The 20,744-nt window shown below is 41.0% G+C and overlaps 1 protein-coding gene across 2 annotated transcripts in view; it reads right to left on the bottom strand.

Moving 5' to 3' along the window:
• The window catches only part of DLG2 (discs large MAGUK scaffold protein 2), a 1,615,022-nt gene that overhangs the window by 56,457 nt on the left and 1,537,821 nt on the right, over positions 1 to 20,744 (bottom strand). For both annotated transcript variants that reach the window (XM_016206846.2, XM_087821627.1), the window contains 2 exons: positions 12,557 to 12,733; positions 3,972 to 4,047 (listed from right to left, as the gene is read on the bottom strand). In XM_016206846.2, coding sequence (XP_016062332.2) covers positions 3,972 to 4,047; positions 12,557 to 12,733 — 253 coding nt within the window. The remainder of the gene's footprint in view (positions 1 to 3,971; positions 4,048 to 12,556; positions 12,734 to 20,744) is intronic.

Below are 20,744 nucleotides of genomic sequence, written 5' to 3'. Positions count from 1 at the left end.
TTAAACCTGACTCTTGCACCTATTTGCTGTGTGATCTTAGGTAAACTAATTAATCTGAGGCTCTGTCTCCTGATATTGAAAATGGAGATTGTTAATTCTCTAAATTTATTGGGATCATCAGTGATATTGTACTCATTATTTATCTTCCTATATTTTTCTTTGTGAGCTCCTTGAGATGAGCGACTTTGCCTTTTTATTTACTTTGCTGCCCCTCACAGCACCTAGCATACAGTACCTGGTATTTTGCAGTACTGAAGTGTTTTGCTTTGTTTTTAAAATCAATGGATAGTTCAGAAGTAACTTAAGCATCTGATAGGTCAATTAAAGTCTAAGTTCTATGAAGTACTCTCTGGTTATCCCACGCCCATTAATTTTTAAAAAAATATATTTTTATTGACTTCAGAGATAAATCAGAGAAGGGAAGGGGAGAGAGAGAGAAACATCAATGGTGAGAGAGTCATTGATCGGCTGCCTCCTGCACACCTCCTGCTGGGTATCGAGCCTGCAACCTGGGCATGTGCCCTGACTGGGAATCGAACCTCGATGCTCAATCGCTGAGCCATGCCGGCCTGGCCCATGCCCATTAATTTGAATTCTCATAGTTCTTGTCATTTCCTGCTTCACACATACTAATTGATTCTAAGCTACTCCAGGCTAGTAACCATGACTTTCACTCTGAACTTGGGCAACACTTCACAATGCTCTGTAAATGCCAGCGAATGATAAGGCTATTCAAAATACCATGTCTTTCTCATTCCAAAGAGTTTTGCTCTTCATTTTATGCTAAATTTACTCCATGGAACTAGAGACTGAAGCCTCTATAATAATGACTTATTTCTATGGTTCATGACCTTGGCTCAAAGTGAGTGGTATCTCCTGACCCACTTTCCCAGCTCTACACAGTTTCTCTCTCCTCTTTTCGTGTACTTTCTCTTAACTGCCTTTTGCTTTCCACAAGTGTCTTCTCACTGATGCATTATTCTCATGGAGATTTGGAAAACTTTGGTTCATTGTTTCTTGATTAATTGACTCATGGGGAATTACAACTGGTGGGCACCTTAAAAAATTGTTGAATCAAGGCACATCAAATAGAGAACAATTCCCAAGGTATTATGCACAAGTAATCAATCATGGCACTATTTTTCCCCCTGCCGAGGTCACACGTGGCCTCAGAATCATTTTCAACACACTACTGCAGGTAGAAATTATCAATCTATCAATCTATACAGGAGATGAAACTTGTCTGACATACCTGATGTAGTTCAAAGCTGTTATTTTGCTAATAAGGCCCAACGGGCAGTGGTGACTTAGTCATGAACTGAAACCAGAACCCAGGTTACCTAATTCTCCTGATTTTAGTCCAGGGTTTCCCTTTCCACATGATCACTGCTTCTCTTTCCATGGCCATTCAAGTCCTGGAATTTATATTCTGTGCATTGGTGCATACTTAAGAGTATATAAAAATATGATTAAAAAGTACAATACACAAGTTTTTGCTTTATCAAAAAGACATCTGGGCTGTAATATGCTGAATCTCAAGTTCTACCTCTGTGCTTGGCACATGGTAGGTATTCAACAAAATTCTCTGATATATATAACAGGAAATCTATCCTTAATTTTTCAACAATAATCATTGAAAAATACCATCCCTTTGTATATAAGCAGTACTTATTTAAAAGAACTTCATGTATGATGACATATACCTTCACTTTTTATAGAGTAACATCATATGTTTAAATAAATTCCCATCTGGATGTTTTAAGGGAAAATAAATTATTTTGTTAATGAATGGACTGCCCAATAGCATTTCCACTTAAAAATAAAAAGGGCAGTGTTGTGATTTGGGGCTCAAAAGTCCTGAGAAATGATAGCTTTTCTTCCTGTTTTTCATAGTGACATATATTGACCATAACTTGTGGTTCTCACAAATCAGAACTGCTAGGATGGAAAAACAAAGGAAAGGAGACAAACAGAAAGAGAATAGGAAGAACAAAGGGGGTAAAGGTATTTTATAATATAGCAAGAAGATACTAGTATTATCATATAAAATAGACTTAAAAAGCTGTAAACCCAACAGTTAACATCATACTTAATGGTGATAGACTGAAAGCTTTCCCCCTAAGGTCAGGAACAAGGCAAAGATGACTGCCTTTGCCACTTGTATCCAATATTGTACTGGAGGTTCTAGCCAGGGCAATCAGGCATGGCAAAGAAAGAAAGAAATTAAAGTTCTATCTTTTTACCTATGACATGATCTTCCAAAAGAATAAAATTGGAACCTTACCTCATATTACATTTAAAAACTAACTCAAAATGGATCAAATACCTAAATGTAAGAGCTAAAGTCATAAAACACTTAGAAAAAAATATCGACATAAATCTTCATAACCTTGCATTAGGGGATGATTTCTTAGATATAACACCCAAAACACAAGTAACAAAAGAAAAAAAGGAGATAAACTGGACTTTATCAAAATTAAAAACTTTTGTGCACCAAAGGACACTATCAAGAGAGTAGAAAGACAACTCACAGAATGGGAGAAAATATTTAGAAAGCGTATATTTGATAAGAGATTCAGAATATATAAGGAATCTTTAAAACTCAACAACAACAAAAGAAAACAATTTAAAAATAGGCAAAGAATCTGAACAGACATTTCTCCAAAGAAGATATACAAACGGCCAATCAGCACATGAAAAGATGCTCAACACCTACAGCCATTAGAGAAATGCAGATCAAAACCATAATGAGATACCACTTCAGACCAAATAGGATGGCTATAAGCAGAAAGACATAAAATAACAAGTGTTGGTGAAGATGTAGAGAAATTGGAACTTCCATATACTGATAGGAATGTAAAATGGCACAACTGCCTTGGAAAACAGTCTTGCAGTTCTTCAAATGACCCAGCAATTCCACTCCTAGGTATATCCCAAATGGAAATAACTGTGTGCCCACACAAAAAACTGTACATGAATGTTCATAGCAGCATTATAAATAATAGTCAAAAAGTGGAAACAACCCAAATATCAATCAACTGATGAACAGGTAAATTAATTGAGGAATATCTACAATGGAATATTATTTGGCAGTGAAAAAAATAAAGAAGTTATACATGCTACAACATAGATGTGCTTTGAGAACATAGTGTAAAGTAAAAGAAGCAGCCACAAAAGACCACATAGTGTATAATTATGAAATATCCAGAATAGGCAGATTATTTATAGAGACAAAGCAGATTAGTAATTGCCTAGGGCTGGGTGGGGATGGAGCTGGGGTTGGGAGAATGGAAAGTGACTGCTACAGGATCTCTTAATGGGGTGATGGAATGCTCTAAAATTATGGTGGAGGTTGCATAACTCTCAATATACTGAAAACCTTTGGAGTGCATACTTAAATCGGTGAGCTATATGGCAGTGAATTATATCTCATTAAAGCTGTTATTTAAAAAGATACATGTGTATATGAGTAAATATTTTAATTTTAGTGATTAGATTTCATTTGTTAATTCTCTTCTATGTCTGTCACAACAATCCATGTATTCACTTAGATGATCCATATGTGTATTTCCATGATCACTGTCTTAGCTTTATAATGTGTAACAGACTAGACATATTTTATGATGAGCAGTATCTTTTATGAAATCCATCTTTTTAGAACACTTAATTTAAAATAAATTAAAAAATGAAAACATCTAAATTACATCTTTTCTTTTTCATTGTAGTCATTATATCACCTTCATCAACACATGATTTCTCCTGACCCTAGCAGCTTTACTCCCAGGATTTAATATATTTACCATAAATCTACTTCATCGGAAATTACATCATTACTTTTAGCAATACATTTATAACAGTGCTCTACTGTCTGGTAGCTTCATAATTTGTTTGCTACTGAAAGACTAAATGTTAATTATAGTTAAATCCATGGCAACTGAGAGAACTTAATGTTTTGATTATTTTGTACCTACCCCTTTTGAATCAATCACTCCGGGTTTTGCATTAAACTTCACTGTCTTCAATCGGGCACGTTCCTTTCTTTCCACCCTAAAGAAAATTGAAAATAAAGACTCTATCACATGGTCAGTCATTTATGATTAAGTTCCTCATTAAATGAAGGGCACCTCTTCTTCTTGTCAGACAGCTCAAATAAAATGTGTTCTAAAATATTTCTGTCCCTTTGTTCAGTATAGAAAGTCTTGGTACAAAGTCTTTAAGCTGCTAACACATCCCTTGAAATTTCTGTGATACATGTACTGAGTAGCAGTATTTGGAACAAAGAGGGAGAAAAACCAATATTTGTTATTTAAATGCCTGAATCAATCAATCAAAAGGTATTTCAAGAAATCACAGCACATAGAGATGATGCCAAGAGTGGAGACTAAGTCGACGTCTCTCCTCTCTCTCTGACCTTCTCACCTCTTCTCTCTTTTTTTCTTTGTTCCCTTTTTCTTCCCTTCCCTTTAAGAACACTGAGGGGTTTACTACTTTCACCTCAAAACCAAACATGTTATAATCTTGAACTTTTCCGTTGCCCCAATGTCCTCTCCTGTCATTCTTCTGCAGATTTCATCATCTACCTGCCATGTCACTTAATGACTTATGGAGCGCCTACCCTGTATGGAGCAAGGAGCTGAGAAGAAGGAATGAACATTTTAAAAGCATGTCTGTAATGAACATAAGACTCATAATGCTGCACAGTAAGACTGCTGATAGCAGTGTGGGAGCATATATTGCATGGAGGTATAAAGAGAAGTGGAAAGCATTGGGGTGGGCTTCTTGGAGGAGGTGCCAATTTATGTGAGACCTGAAGGATGAGAAAGAACCTGTCAGGAGGAAAAGTTCAGGGAGAATTTCCCAGACAGGAGAGACAACATGCACCGTGACCCGAGCCTCTAAGCAAGCTAACGGGTGCAGGAGGACCCCGGTACACGGTGTATACAGGGTGGGGGTGTTAGGCTACTGGTGAGGCCTCCTTGTAAGGTCCATCCACACTGAGGACTGGGGCTTTTTCCTTGGGGAATCCTCATGAATTATTAGAGGCTATAAAAAAGGAAAGTAATAGAATAGATTAGCATTTTAAATAAATGATCCTGGTGAAGGAGAAACATAGACTGGAGGAGGAAGGGACAGCTCGAAGCAGGAGGTCTCTTTGGAAGAGACCTCCTGCGGGAAATGATGAGAAATGGTAATGAAGTGGAAGAGAGAGAAGGGCTCGAGGAATATTAGTGAAATAAAATTTCTAGGACTTGTGCCTCGTTTGAAGGCTGGCATTGAAAAAGAGGAAAAGGCAGAAATTTAAATATCTCCCTAATTTTTTTCCCCTTTCCAGTGTGACATGATCATCTCTTCCCCTGCGCCACAATAGCACTTATTTGTGTCTCTATGTGGGTGTTCTTTCTCGGTTCCCTGTGTTTGTTTCTTTCTGCACATGCAAGGCTCTAGGACCCTCGAGAACAAGCCCACATATCACTCCACAGTGTGTTATAACAAGTCCTCAATAAATAACTGTTGAACTAAAATAATATTCACTGCATTGTTTTAACATGATGTTTCGTTTAAATATGGCTAGCTCTTATTTCAAAAATGGGGAAAGAGAGAGGAAAAACCTAAATCTCCAGAAACTTAATGCTTTCTGAAATCTAAGCTATTCATAGATTAATAATTAACAACATGCGCCTTTTAAACTGTGAGCTCTTTTGTGCTTCCAGCTGAAACACAGTGAGAATCAGGGTTTCTATAGTTACAGAATGGAGTTTCAGAATATATTTATTTCAACGTGAGAGTAGAATATTTGAGTGGAAACAGCTGAACACAATTTTTCAAATCTAACCTCAGATATTAAAGCAATATGTTCCACGGAGAGTTTCTACTTGAGCCCAACATACAGCAGCTGGGAGGAGAGCAAGGAAGTCTTCAGATAAGGTAAGCGGCCAACTGGAAAGATGCTCACTGACAAAATGCCTTCTCTGAGCTCCTTCAGCTTTTCTGTTTTAATCCAGGAGCAAATGCTAATTCATATTCATTTCCTTGGATTTTTCTAAAACTGCGGTTACAGCCCTGACTTTATCCTGGCTTCTTTGCATCAACCAGGCTAATTATGGAAAAGACTAGTCCAATAGATGTTGCCAAAATGATGATAGCATACAGAGAATACATGGTTATTTGATTAGGCTGTGCAAATTCTGCATAAATCCACAGAACTCACGTGGGTCCCATACATGCATAATATTCGGCTCAACTCAGTATTCTATTCTAAGAATTGTTTGGCCACAGCATTCTAATATTTTCTGCGTGGTTCCTAATGTTTTAATTTCTTTTCAGAATTCTTAAGAAGTGTCTCTATTAGGCCACTTAAAAAATTGTTTTTAATTGATTTCAGAAAGAGGAAAAGAGAGAGAGAGAAACATCAATGATGAGTCATCAATCAGCTGCCCCCTGAAAGCCTCCTACTGGGGACTGAGCGGGCAACCTGGGCACGTGCCCTGACTGGGAATTGAACCCTGACCTCCTGGTTCATGGATCGACACTCAACCACTGAGCCATGCTGGCTGGGCTATTAGGCCATTTTTAATGGTCCACCCCTTAAATCTTATAAGGGTTGCAAAGAATGTTGTCAGATGGATGAACACAGACACACAGACACACACAAACACACGCACATAAATCTAATATTTGATATGGCATATTATTAATCTTCAAACAGGCAATAGAATAAGTAAACAGCAATTTTTAAAGCATTACCATATGGGTGGCATGGTTTGGTTCACTCATGAAGGAAGGTTTGCTTTCTACTTGGGTTGAAAGTTTCATTAATAATGATAATGATGATATATAAGTGGTGGCTGAAGTTTTAACATATAATCATTAATGAAAAATCCCTTCACATTTCCATGATCTCATCTGCTCTCCACAATAACTAAGTGATGTAGGTATTATCAACCCTGTTTTATGGCTGGCCAAGCTGGAACTTGAAGCTTACCCCATTAGAAAGTGGTAGAAATAGGGTCTGAACATGTACCTGCTAACAGCTGACTTTAGTGACTGTCCACATCTACTCATTTCAGAAACAGCATTCAAAGACCTTCCATACCACCCCTTATCCAATAGGAATTTTCAAAAAATGTGATATTTTGGATGGGTTGTAAACAACCCCTTCCCTTGTATCCATATATCCCAAATGTCCTGAGTTAAATAAACCTTAACCAAATTCAAGCATGTAATCACTGAGCTAATACCATATCTTAATAGCTTGGCCTCAAAATTCAGAATTAATTTGCTTTTAACACTAAATTCAGGCTAGCCAAATGCCTATTTGCAACATTAGGCCACAAGTATTTGATTGATTTCTCTCTTCAGCAGTCTTTTTGGGTGCACTGAAATCCCACCACAGTCTTGCTTTCCCACCGTGGGGGCCCACATTGAGTGCCTCTTGGAGTTCTCTGCAAACCCTGCACCTTGGTAGTAGTGGCTATGGCATATCTTTTCTTCCTCATCTGCTTCCTCACCTAGGTCCTCTCTCCTAGGGCTTCTTGGGATGCATGCGGATAACTTATTGCTGAACTCAGAGTTAGGGCTGGGAAATAGGGCCCTAAATAATGCTACGTTCTTTCGAGCCCCAAAAGCTCAACATTTGAAGAAAGGAAACAATCCATCATTTGAGAATTCACAAGAGTATTAGAAGCTATTCTAAGCACTTTACCTATATTATCTATAATCTGTTCAATGACCTAGGGCTTAAGATATAGCTGGCAATATGAAAGGTACTTAAGGAATCTTCATTGAATAAATGAATGAATGAATGAACCCTCAAGGAGGCTAGTACACAGTTCTTGACCTGAATGTGAAAACCGAGGCTCAGAGAGTTTAAGTGACTTGCCCAAACAACCAGTGTTTCTGATAAAAAGTTGTTCACCGTTTCATGGCTTTTTCACTTGGTAAATTTAGCATCATCTTCTCTAATTATTTTACTAAGTAAGACTCCTTGGGCAGAAATAGGTGATATTAAGGTCCATAAATCTTTACCTAAGGAAAGGCAGACTGAACTGATGAGAAGAATTGCTGTATTTCTCTCACACTCAAGAGACGCAAGCAATTAATTAGATTGTTTAAGCAGAAATAATCCTCTCCGCCCTAGTTTGGTCACTGACCAAAATACTGAAAATATAAACTGGATGGCAAAATTTGAGCAATCAGTTGACACGGAGCATCTCCAGAGAGTACCACACGGTCATGCTTTCATGAGCCCAACTGTCTCCCTCTGCCTTCTCAGCCAATTCCCATCTGGCGTTTTCAGGTTCTGGCCAACCATGTAATGAAGGCAGGCTTGGAGCACTGGATGGTGGGAACATAATTCAGTGCTGGGTGTTCCTTTGGCTGTGCTCCACAAGGCCCTGTTGCAGGGAGAATGGAAATGCCATTCTGGCCACAGGCTTGCTGCGAAGGCTAGGTGAGTAAACCCTCAAGCAGTGCCAGCTGCAAGCTGTCATCTGAGAGCCCAGGTGACCAGTCACTGTGGGGCAATGCATAAAGACTTGGATTAGGAGACTGTGGAACAAATCTCAGCTTGGCCACTCACAAAGTAGGTAGTCTCAGAAAACAGAGATTCTATTCTAAGAATCTAGGTTTTGAAATCACACGAGCCTGGGTCTGAATTCTGCCTCTACAAGTTACTAGCTCCATAGCTTAGGGCAGGCCATTTAACCTCTTAGGATGTCAGTTTTCATGTTGTTAAAATTAAAATATTAATACAGACTTTGAAAAATTATGGTGAATGTTAAATGAGATAATAGAAGAAAATTGTTTAGCACAGTGTCTGAAAACATAGTAAGAACTCCTTAATTAGCAAGGGCTCCTGGTATACTCTTGGTGTAGCAGAAAGCCACCTGATCTACTACCAGAGAGACCTAGGTTCAGCCAGTGGCTTTTGTGAAGATGAAATGAAATATATTTGAAAGCACCTGGCATAATACACAGTCAGTGCTGCCATTAGATGGAAACCATCCCTCTGTCTTGCTGCCGTTTCATTTCCCTTGATACCTGCCATGGACTGAATATTTACGCCCCACACCCTACCCCATGATTTATCTGTTGTAGCTTTAATCCTCAATGTGATGGTATTTGGAGGTAGGGCCTTTGGGAGATATTTAGGTCAGGAGGGTGGAGACATTATAAATGGGATTAGTGCCCCACAAGAAGAGACATAAGAAAAAGCAATCTCTCTTTCAGCCATGTAGTGAGAAGGCCTTCTGCCAAGAGGACCCTCACTGGGAACCCAATTAGCCAGCACCTAGAATTTGGACTCTCAGTCTCCAGAACTGTGAGAAATCAATGTCTATTGTGTAAGCCACTCAGTCTGTGGTGTTTCTCTGTGGTAGCCTGAGCAGAGTGACATAGTACCTTTATTTACAGTATAGTTCCCTTCCCCTAATCACAGTGTAGCTGTGCAGTAGCTACATGTTGGTGCCATAAAAGCTAAGCTCTAGACAGTGGCCAGATGACAGCCCTTGGCATCCAGATGCTGCTCAAGCAATGTTTACTGAATTAAATTTTGTGAACTCTTATTTTTGTAACTTTGGGAGGTAGGATTGTATATGAATTAAGAGCATCAATTCTGTAGCCTGGATTCAAATCCCAGTTCTATCACTTACTAGCTGGGCAATTTCAGGGAAGTTAACCAACCTCCTGATTTATAAAATGAAAATAATATCATCAGTTCCTTTATATGGTTGCAATGAGGTTTAAATAGTGAATTGTAAAGGGCTTAGAACAGTGTCTGGCATGTTCTAGGAGTGTTTTGATAAATAAAATTTATTCACCATCATCAAAAAATCAAGGGGGAAGGCAATTTTCATGTTGATTTTCCTGGGATGATTAAATGGAATCATAATAGAGAAACATGTCTGTAAAGGGTAATGTCACACACTGATGCTATCTATTATGAGGTTTTTCTAGATCAGCTCCACTAGCTGAACTATACTCATAAAAAGGGCAAGAGGGGAATTAAGGATGGAAAAAATAACCCCAATCGTATTTGTACCAGCTGTTATCTATTCTGAGCTGTAGTTTTAAGATGATGAATGTAGAATGAAATGAGGGTGCCTCATTTAGAAGTCAAGTATTAAAGAGCAGGCTTACAACAGGCTTATGACAGATTTTAAATCGCATTGAAGTAAGTGCATAAGAACTCTATGTGAGATGGGATTTTAAGTGAGTTTTATTTCTCCTTTATACTTTTCTAAATTTTCCCACTTTTCTACAATGAAACATGTTACTTTGATAAACATATAAAACAACAAAGCAACTTTTGGGGAAAGAATTAAAATCCTAAGGAGAAAATTTTAGAGAAATTCATTTATGCGCATACACACACAGAAACACATGAAGGGGGAGACTAGACTCTCAAGAGATACAATACAAATAAATATTAATACTAAATTCACTGGAAAAATTTCTTTTCCAGGACAGCTGTAGTATGGCTGTTAAAATGGTTTTCACCCCCAAAAGAAAGAAAGCCAACTTAAGAATGACCACTGGCAGGTGGAAAATTACAAGAGGAATAGCACCGAGAATGTTCCTTGGGGAGAAAAGGGTGTGTAATCCAACAAATGAAGGAGTAACGACAAGCTGGTCATATAGTTCAACTCTCCCATCCAAAGCTTGAATCCCTTCTACAGCTTTCCTGACAATGGATCTTCTATTATCAGAATCACCCGGAGGAACTTCCAAAAAAATACAGATGTCCAGGACCCACTCCAGATAGTCTAAATCAGAATCTTAGCACATGTGTGTGTGTGTGTGTGTGTGTGTGTGTGTGTGTGTGTGGAAGAGGGGCAGGGGGGCAGGGGGCGGGCCTAGCTAAGTTTTTATACCGTTCCCCGGGTGTGAAGTCATCGCTGTAGCTTACTGCCTTCCCAGGTTAGTCCATACCATCTCTGGGCAGCTCTGACTAGTAAAAACACTTGAAAATGGACCGAATCTATCCCCACACAGCTGTCCTTCCTCCATCCCTTTCATCCTTGGGGCTTTTTTCTATGGAGCAGCCCCTCAGACAGCTTCGATTAATTAAATCAAACCAAATAAAAATGCATGTTGCCTTGACATATTTTTTTTGAAGTAAATGGAAATGGAGGAACACAGAATATAAACTAGGTCTGAGAGAAACTGCTTTGAATACAAAAATCTTTCAGAAAACATTACAAGCCACGGTATAAACTCAGAATGTCCTCCAGGGTAAACCTCAGTTACTCAGGAGCCCAGAGGTTAGAGGGACCCAGGGGACTGTCTGCTGGTGGGGGATTCCTAGGCAAGGGCATGGGGGAGGGGGTGGGAGTTGAACGAGGGAGAGAGGGGTGGTGTGGGGGGTTTGGGGTGGGGGGAGGTTCGCTATAGTTTCAGTTGCTTCCCTGGAACTCTGCCCCCCTAAGGGTGAGGGAGCAGCTGTGGAACAGCCTGCCTGCTGCCGTCCCCTCACATTTCTCCCCAGGCTGTGTGGCCACAGGCAGAGGAAGATGGGAGACCAGGCTTCTTTGCGTGCAAATGCCCCATGGGGTTACTCTTGGGTTTAATTTACATCTTCCACTGTGGTCCGTGCCAGCTCAGCCACTAGATCACGTTGTGTGGCAGCACTTACGTACTCGGCTTCACTGAGGGTATTGGGGTGTCTGGGTGTCAGGTGAGCCCTTCGAGAAACCTGCAGCTCAGGAAAAGTTGGTGACTGCTGTGAACACGCATTATTCCTCACTTTGATTTCTTGCCACATCTCTTTTCTAGGGTGCAGGTAATGTTTCTTAGCTAATATCTGGGGTAAGGGAGGTTCCTTTCTGCTGGTGGTGGGTAGAAACTGCTGGGACCGAAGAAGGAGCTGGCTGTTCCGAAGGATATCCCAGCCTTTCAAAAGCAGAGCTGAACAAATGCTTAGAAAGGAAAGAGCATAATACTCTCGACTTAGGAAATCCGGAACTCAACAGCTGAGTGGGAGTGGAAAGTTGTAGGGCAGGGTCGGGAACAGGCGTAACTAAGAGAGTGCAAAACAGTTGTAAAGCCAGTCTCTCGGCCTTACCCAATGTTTGACAGCTCGTGTCCCACGCACCTGAATTTGGAACGGAGGTTTTTGGTTTATTTCCTTCAGTATTTGGAGGTAATGCACAACCAAGGCCTTAGCTTAGTAAACAATCTGCTTTATTTGGCTTTTACCTGGTCTTTCTATGAGATTATCTGTTAAATTTTGAACCTTTGGAATAAACCCTCTGAGTTTCTAAGTCAGCATACAAGCTGATAAACATAATCTTGAAATGTGAGTGCTGGTAGATGGCTTTCAGAAGCAGTGTAAGCAGACACCGTTCCTTCCTTTATGCCCTATTACAGTCACCAGTTTCAGTAAAACCCTAATATGAAGAGAGTGGGAATATTTAATTCATGTCACCTATTTCCCGCAGACTGACTATCCTACTCAAATAGATATTTTGTGCACAGTTTGCCACATGTTCATCTTCCCTCATCTCCACTCACTGGATAGCTGAAGAGCAAATGATCTGAAATGCGAAAATGTTCTTACCTCCGTTTGCTGGGGATGACCCCCATCTCTTCACTGTCTCCCTCCAGGGTGACCCTCCGGGCTTGCCACCACTCATCGTCAGAGGCGTTGATAACATGGAGAATATCTCCGTATTTAAAGCTAAGTCCTTGACTTGGCAGCCCACTGTCCTTGCTCTTGTCATAGTCAAACATGGCTCTGGAGAAAACCAACGACAGAGGACATTGTTAGGGATCTCTGGAGCACAGATTTTGGGTTCATAATTTTGATTATTCAATCTTGCCCTGAAAATCCATCATCCAACTTCTAGGACTAACTCCCAAATCACAGTCCACATTCCCATTGCTTTGGCTACAAATTGAGGCTAGTACTTGCTTCCCCTTGGCAACTGCAGGGGGAACCCTAAAACTGGGGCACTTTTCTTGGAGGCCATCATCTGTGACAGGTGATGATAGGAGATGGTAAAGTGCCTAATGAAGACAGTTTAGTACCTAATGAAGACTTTTCTTTCCTTTCCACTATAGTCAAATTTTTTAAATCACTAAAAAGAAGAGAAACATGAGCATCTTTCCTGAATAAAACATTTGTGTAATGAACAAATCCTCTCAGATGTATCAGTCTGTAGAACTCTTCCCTTTATAATAGGGGAAACTCTCCATTCACAGGGGATTGTGATCCCTCCACTCACCTGGAACACTAACCCATCACTGCAGAGGTTAATATAATGACATAAATAAATGCTTAAAATGCAATAATGCAAATATAGACACCTGTGTTTATGGGTGTGTGTATATAGATAGATCAAAATTATATGAACAGGACAAATCTTGTTGCTTCCACAGAATGCTGAACCTACCTCATTATTGCAGTTATCACCCTGAATTGTAATTCTTGTTTTATGTATCATGCTTTCCCCACCAAAGAGCATTTGCTTAGCCTAGCAAAGCCCAACACATGTATGACTAGTGGGGTGAGGGAGTTGGAGGCAGAATTAAAATGATGACCAGGACCTTAGTAACCAGCTGGTGCTTTCAGAAGATGACAATTTGTCTCAAGTCCTGTATTGTCTCCCTTCTCCTGTACCTCCCACTCTCACAAACCACCACACACACAACATACAATTTCTCTGGAAAAGCAGATTCTGCCATCTCCCTGTGTATTCCCTTGTGATTCCAATCTAAGAATTTCCCTAAAATGTAACCACTGTGCAAGAAGAATTAGCTAGATATGGGAAACAGACTTTTCTAATATCACTGAGGACCAAGTGTGTGTCTTTTCCTTTCTTATTTTTCTCTCATGAAATAAATGCCATGTCTGCTGTCATGGCAACCAAAAAGAGCTGAAGACAGCATCTAAAGCTCCAAAATACTGCAGGAAAAGTTGAATTCCTTGCAACACAACCCCTTCTTCCACTAACTCTGTCCCCACATGAAGAATAGGGGGGAAGTTTCTAGGTCCCAACCCCCAAAATGACCCATTTCCACCTTGATCATTTGCATGTTCCCCACCCGAAGTTTCAACAAAGCCCCTGCCAGGGAAAGAGGGCTGGGAGAGGGCAGACACCCACTCCGGACACTGTCACTTCTCGGGTGGAGTGATGTGACATAAATTAATATTCCTGAGCCACGGGTTATTTAATACAAAATAGTCCAATAACTATATTCACATGGACCTGTTGCCAACATTAATAAAATAACACATACAAAGCTCCCAGCCCCAGGTAGGTGCAGCGTAGCAGAGTGGAATACAGGGGTTAATAGTATAGACTGAGAGGCCACACTGGTGGGGCAATATCCCTGTCCTATGACTTCCTACGAGTCATATAGCTGGTTACCCAGGCAAGCTACCTAACCTCTCATAGACTCCAGAGTGGGGGTAATAGTACCTCCTTTGAGGAATTGCATGGATGAAATGTTACGTAAGGCAATATGTGGATAGGGACAATCAGTAAATATGAACTGTTGTTGATATTATTATTTCCCCTTTCCCTTGAGTGTATATTCATAAAAATCCTTTCTACGAATGCTACTCTGTGCAAAAAGTCGCTAACATAGCAATCCTGAGGCTGCTCTCCTTAAAAAGCCCTGCTTGCAGGGGTGGCCCTTGGCCGACTTCTGGGAACATAGGCTCTGGGAAGTTTCTCACCGTTTCCTACGCAGAATGGCCCACTGTGCCTAAACTGTATCACTAACAACGGTGCCGAACACTGGCTTTCCTTCTGGGAGTCTGGAAATGTGCCAGGCAGAGGGTGTCTGTGTGATCTGCGCCCAAAAAAAACCCTGGATCCTGAGTCTCTAATGAACTTTCCCGGTAGAAAATATTTTATGCCTGTTGTTGCAATTTGTTGCTGGAGGAACTGGGCATGTCCTGGGTGACTCCACTAGGAGGGGACTCTTGGAAACTAGCGCCCAGTTTCCTCTGCACTTTGACCCTTCCTGTGCTGATTTTGCTTTGAATCTTTTTGCTGCAATAAACCAGAGTCATGAGTACGATGGGGCTGAGGCCTGTAAGCCCTCCTAGTGAACCATTGACCTGGGAGCTGTCTTGGGGACCCCAGCACTCACTCTATGGATTGTAAAGTATATTTCGATATACTACCTCATTTGTGACTCGATCCAGTCCTACAAAGAAGGTATGACATACACAGCGCTGTTCCCTTTCTATAGATAAGGGATGAATCTGGCGAGGCCCACTCACTACGCCAGGATACATGGCTTAGGGGCAGGACCTGGGGCTGGAGCTTGGGTCTCCTGATCCCGAGTCGCAGCTCCATGCTTTTTACCTTGTCTCCTCTCAATCTTGGAGGTGGTAAAGGTGGTCACAGGTGGCAAGGATGATAACCACGATGGCCACCAGTACTAATGCCCATGTTAGGGGCCTGACACTTTGTATTCATTGTCTTACTTGACATCACAGCAACCCGAAAGGTAAACATTCATATTTGTTTTACAGATAAGGAAGGGTCTCAAAATCCACATTCTTGGACATTTCATCATCAGGCTCAATTTCCCAGCCTGTCACTCTCCAGCCATGCTCTCAACTTAGCAGCATCATGATCCTTTAGTCTTTGCTTCAGAGATCACCTCTTCCCCTCCAAATCCCTGGAGTTCCCCTGCCTTTCAGCTCTTGTCCCAGCATTTCTTATCTTAGAAATCCTTGAAGCTCTGGTTTGGCTCCAGGCGCCTTCTGGATATAAAATGTAATGAGCAGAGGTAGGAAAGCCATCAGGAAAGCTGACAGATGGTGGCTGAGAAGGCAGGCCCTAGCTTCAGACTGTCTGGGTTTGCAATTTTTTGAACTGTGTGACCTTGAACAAGTTACTTAACCTCTCTGGGCTTCAAATTTTATTAACCATAAAACTGGCATAGTAATAACAGCAGCTGAGGATTAAATGAAATAATATATGTAAAGTATTGCCACACCAACTTGGCACCAATGAGTGCTCAATAAATGTTAGCTATTATTACTATTATAATTGTTATTCTGAAAAATGTACGAGGCTTTGAATCAGGGGGTCTGGGTCCCAACTGGGCCACTTCATACAGCTGTCTTGTGGACTCTGTACAGACATCTAAAACCCCCTCTATCCTCAGGACCCAGTATAGCACTGGGCACTAGGTGGATCCTCAGAACAGGTCTGTGGAAATGTTTCAGATGACCTTCAGAAGCCCTACTTATCGAAAGCCTCAGTGTCCCCATGTGTAAAGGGAGGGGAGCAGAGACTGTTTCCAGAGGTGCCCACCGAGCCGAACACTCATTTACTGAGCTCCATTCTATTCCCAAGAATCTCTGAGGGGAGGTTTCCCACTCTGGCCTTCAGCAATTGGAGTCCTCGGGGGAGGGGATCGGTGACACACTCCTTCCATGAGTGCTATTTATCTTGGACAACCTTCTCCACTAGAATTACACCGATTCAGACTTGTCAGGTCCCTAAAAACAAGCAGCTGATACATTTCAGCAGTCTCTGGCTCCTTTGGATATTAATGGATCTTCACATCTGGGGAAAAATGCTCCAATGCCTCATCACTTAATTTAAAAAGCGATAAGCTGTTTTTAATTTGCTTTATGTGCTAATTCATCACAACAACTTTTATAAAATGCCATTAAGACTCACACTTCCCACCCAGGGTGCTTTTAACAAGTCCATTAGACAAGTGGAATTAGAATAATGCATTGGCTCTCCCATCCCTCCTGTCCCTCCTGCATTTCAAAGTGCGGTGGCCCCTGGCCAACCAGGGGAGTCTAGTAAGGGAAGAGTAAAGCTGCTCATTTTGAAGGCTGGGGATCATGGCTGTGAGGTACTTGGGTACCTGATTGAAACTCTGCTTACTAAGTGCCCACAATGTGCTAAAGACTCTGTATTCAAGTCTCTATATTCATTGTCTCACTCACTTTACTGGGTAGGAAGACAGCATATGCATTACGTGCCAACCTTTGGAGAGAGAAGAGACCTGGGTTTTAAGTCCCAATTCTGCCATTCCTGTTTGTGAATTTCAGGAGTTATGTTACTTAGCCTCTTAGATGGCCTCTTAACCATAGATGACCACTCCTTTATCTATGAAATGCAGGTAATGATGACATTAACTCAAAAGACTGTGATAAAGAGGTCATAGAGGGGATAAATGGTGATGAAAAAAATAAAATAAAATTTAAAAAGACTGTTATAAACATATAACAATGGGATGATGCATGCAACACGGAATGAATTTCACTTTATTATTTCTGATAGCAATCCTGCCGTGTAAGCATTTTTGACCTCATAAAGGAAATGAGACTCAAAGAGCTGAAATGAAAAGAAGCTAGTATGTGGCAGAACCAAGATTTAAATATAGATAGATGTGTCTGAATCCAAAGCCCAGCTTGGAATTCTCAATTAGGAATGTTGTACTTAGACCACATATTCATGGATTTTGTGATTTGATGATCCCATTTATAAGGACACCATGGACTAGAGTACAAGAGAGAGGCATGAGTTGTTTATTAAATGCACATTCAGTTCTCACAACTGCCCCACAGCACATACATCAGCCTTGTATTACAGGTGAGAAAATACAGGCTTGGGTAATCTAAGCAACAGATCCAGAGTCACAGAGCTATCAAGTGGCTTGTGAACTTCCTGCTACACCAACCCATGTGTTTTTGCAAGCAGCCCTCTCCAACCGCAAACACCCACACTCTCTGTTGGGCTTAGACAGCAGTAACATTTAATAATCATGGATCATAATAGTATGCTTTTTCCCTCCACGTTAGTCATAGGATGGATTTTGGTTGAATCACTTTGAGACTAGTATAGTGGAATGGCAAGGGTGGAGAGAACTCACAGGAACAGTGCCCCCAAAAAGAACAGGAAAAATTACTTGATGTGTCTCCTGGTTGCCCAGGATATGGTAGGAAGAATAATCCCCCAGCCCTTCCTGCCAAAGCTGTCCACACCTTATTCCCCAGAACCCGTGACTATGTTACTTTACATGGCAGAAGGGATTTGCAGATGTGTTTAGGGTTAAGGGTCTTGAGATGGGGAGATGTTTTAGGATTATCTAGGTGGGGTCAATGGAGTCCTTAGCCTTGGAAAAGAAGGCAGAAGAATAGGTCAGAGAGATGCAACATGAGGACTAGACTGCCACTGCTGGGCTTGGAGACGGGAGAAGGTAATTGGTTATAGCAGTAAGAGGAAACTAATCCCGGAGGGCAAGAAGCAAAGTGATTTAATAAAGGACAGGTAGATGGCAAAGGCCACCAGTTTGATGATCCTCTCAAAGGTTCTTGGGAATAAAAACTAGCCAAGAACAGTAACAACCGACTGAGTACCTACCCTTGGCCAGGGCATGTGCAAAGTACCTTTTCTTTACATGACTTCTTCTTATGGAATCGCTGTAAATAGCTTGAGATATAGGTATGATTATTTCTACTTTGCAGATAAAAAACTTAAGGCTTTAATTTCTTACATTTATACTTCATCCAATTCTCACACAAAAAAACTATGAGATAAATGGTATTGTCCCTATTTTCTGATAAGGAAACCGACGCACAAAAGAAGCAGCCCTTTTCTTTTCTTAAGTGGCAAAGTAGTCTGCTGGCTCCTCTCGGAAGCCCATTCAAGACTGGGAATGTGTCCCATCTACTCTATTGGGTCAGAAGCCACTGAAGGTCAGAAGCTCCCAGGTCCAGCTTTTGCAAATGCATTTACAAAGGAACAAATGAACCAGCAAATTACTGCCTCCTGTGCTGTGAGCTTGTTTGGGCTGGAGAAGCCTCGGTTTCCATGACAACTTTAAGGTCCAAGAAGCAGAGTGCTTCAACTCAATTTCCTGTCTCTTTTAGTTGAGGCCTCTGCTTGATGAGAGAAGACCTGGTTCTCACCTCTCCATGCAGCAGGAGAAAGGACAAAAGCAGCTTGACCAAGTCTTCTCTCTGCTCCATCCCACTGTGCCTGGCTTGGATGGGTATGTTCCATTGTTAAGGTAAGTGGCACAGGGTAGTTCAAAATGCACAGAGGTTGGAATAAAGGGACACATTCACATGAGTCCACCTCTTCCTGAGCCTCATTGGGAAAAATGAGTGGACTGATCTGAGCCTTAGTTTATGTATAAAATAAGCTTAATCTTCCTAAATCTCAGTATATTTGCAAGGATTCAATGAGGTGACATAGAAAAAAACCGTTTAGCACAAGAACTGCCAACCAGTTTTTCTTACTTCATTCCTTTCATACTCTAGAGATGAGTGAAAAGTTATTTCTACAAGTATTGGAGGGAGAATGTAATATGGTATCTTTTAAATATGTTATAAAAATGCATATATAGTAAATTTTCTCAAAACATTTTCCTGCCAGGGCAATGTAGGACTGGGAACAAGAGATCTGAACTTTAGTTACTTTTACTTTATAAATGATCAGTTTTTAATAGTTTTCTCTTCTTAAAAACACTCATTTACCCACTCACAAATTTGGTAAGTAATTGTTTCAAAATCGAAGAAGGCAACCTGGAAGTAGGAAGAAGCTTGGGTGGAGTTAGGAGGGCAGGGTTCTGGTTCTGGTGTCAACATAATTGTGCTGTGTGATCCTGAATAGATTACTTAACCTCTCTGTGCTTCAGCTTCTATATAATTAACAGGCCAAAAACATTCTCTAAGGTGTGTCTCAGCTGTCATGCTAGTCTATGACTTTGTCCTGTAAGACACTCTGGGGAAATGAGGTAACTTGCCATGTAGCTGATACTAACATGTGCCTCATAGGATTGTGTTTGGATTGTGAAAATCACTCTCTGTCGTCTCCTCCCTCAGGCCCGGAACTCCTCCTCCTCCGCTCCCCATGTCCTTGCTGGCAGTTAACTGTTCCTCTCATATGCTCTTTTATCAACCTGTACTGTGATTTTTGACATTTGCAAATTCTAGTTGGTACAAGCATGGAGGATGGGAAAGGTTCATATTCCTCCCGTTCCCAGAGTTTACCACATAGCAAGTGCCCAATAAAAGTTATTTTCTGTTATTCAGTCTGTCACCTGTACTTGTCATAGGGCAATCCTTGGAGTTCAACAGTTTATTTTCTTTCCTGTAAGGGCCTGGGCAGTGGGAAACAATAGGTGAAGAAAGCCTAGTGACATCTGTCACAGGCTTTCCCGACTTTGTCAGGAAAGGTGAACATATGTGCAACAGTCAGTCAGTCCAGTCTCCCAAGTCAGAACACACTCAGATCTCCTCAAGGAACCATAACATCCACACCCCTGTGGACCAGTCATCATGTCCAGGCTCATTAAGATCTAGCGAGGCCACTTATTGTCTCATTTATTTCAATAATAAGTTGTTCCCAATGAAAAGGGTACCTAAAGCCACAAGCAAATCAGTCTTAGTGGATCTGAGCATATTAGCCTCTCTGAATCCCTGCTAAGAGGCCTTTGGCCAACATGCCGTTGTTTACTGAGCGACTACTGAGCAAATAGTAGACCTTCCATGTCAGGTGCTGTTCTGGGTGTTTATTATCTGTGATTCAAAAGATACCCCTTATAATGCAGGCATTGCTCCCATTTTATAGAAGGGTAAATGCACTATGTGCCATAGACTGTGGTATCCCATAGGTTATGTCATTTAATCACCAATAACCTTATAAAGCAGGCTTGTGCTCTTTAAAGACACTCTTCTCATCATTCCAGACTGTTTCCTTCTATGTTAGGAGGGTGATGAGAAAATGTCAATTTCTGTTGCATCCGAGGAATCA

Source organism: Miniopterus natalensis, chromosome 11 (genome assembly GCF_054644295.1).
Source record: "Miniopterus natalensis isolate mMinNat1 chromosome 11, mMinNat1.hap1, whole genome shotgun sequence".
NCBI classification, from domain to species: Eukaryota; Metazoa; Chordata; class Mammalia; order Chiroptera; family Miniopteridae; genus Miniopterus; species Miniopterus natalensis.
This window is presented reverse-complemented; position numbering and strand designations above follow the sequence as displayed.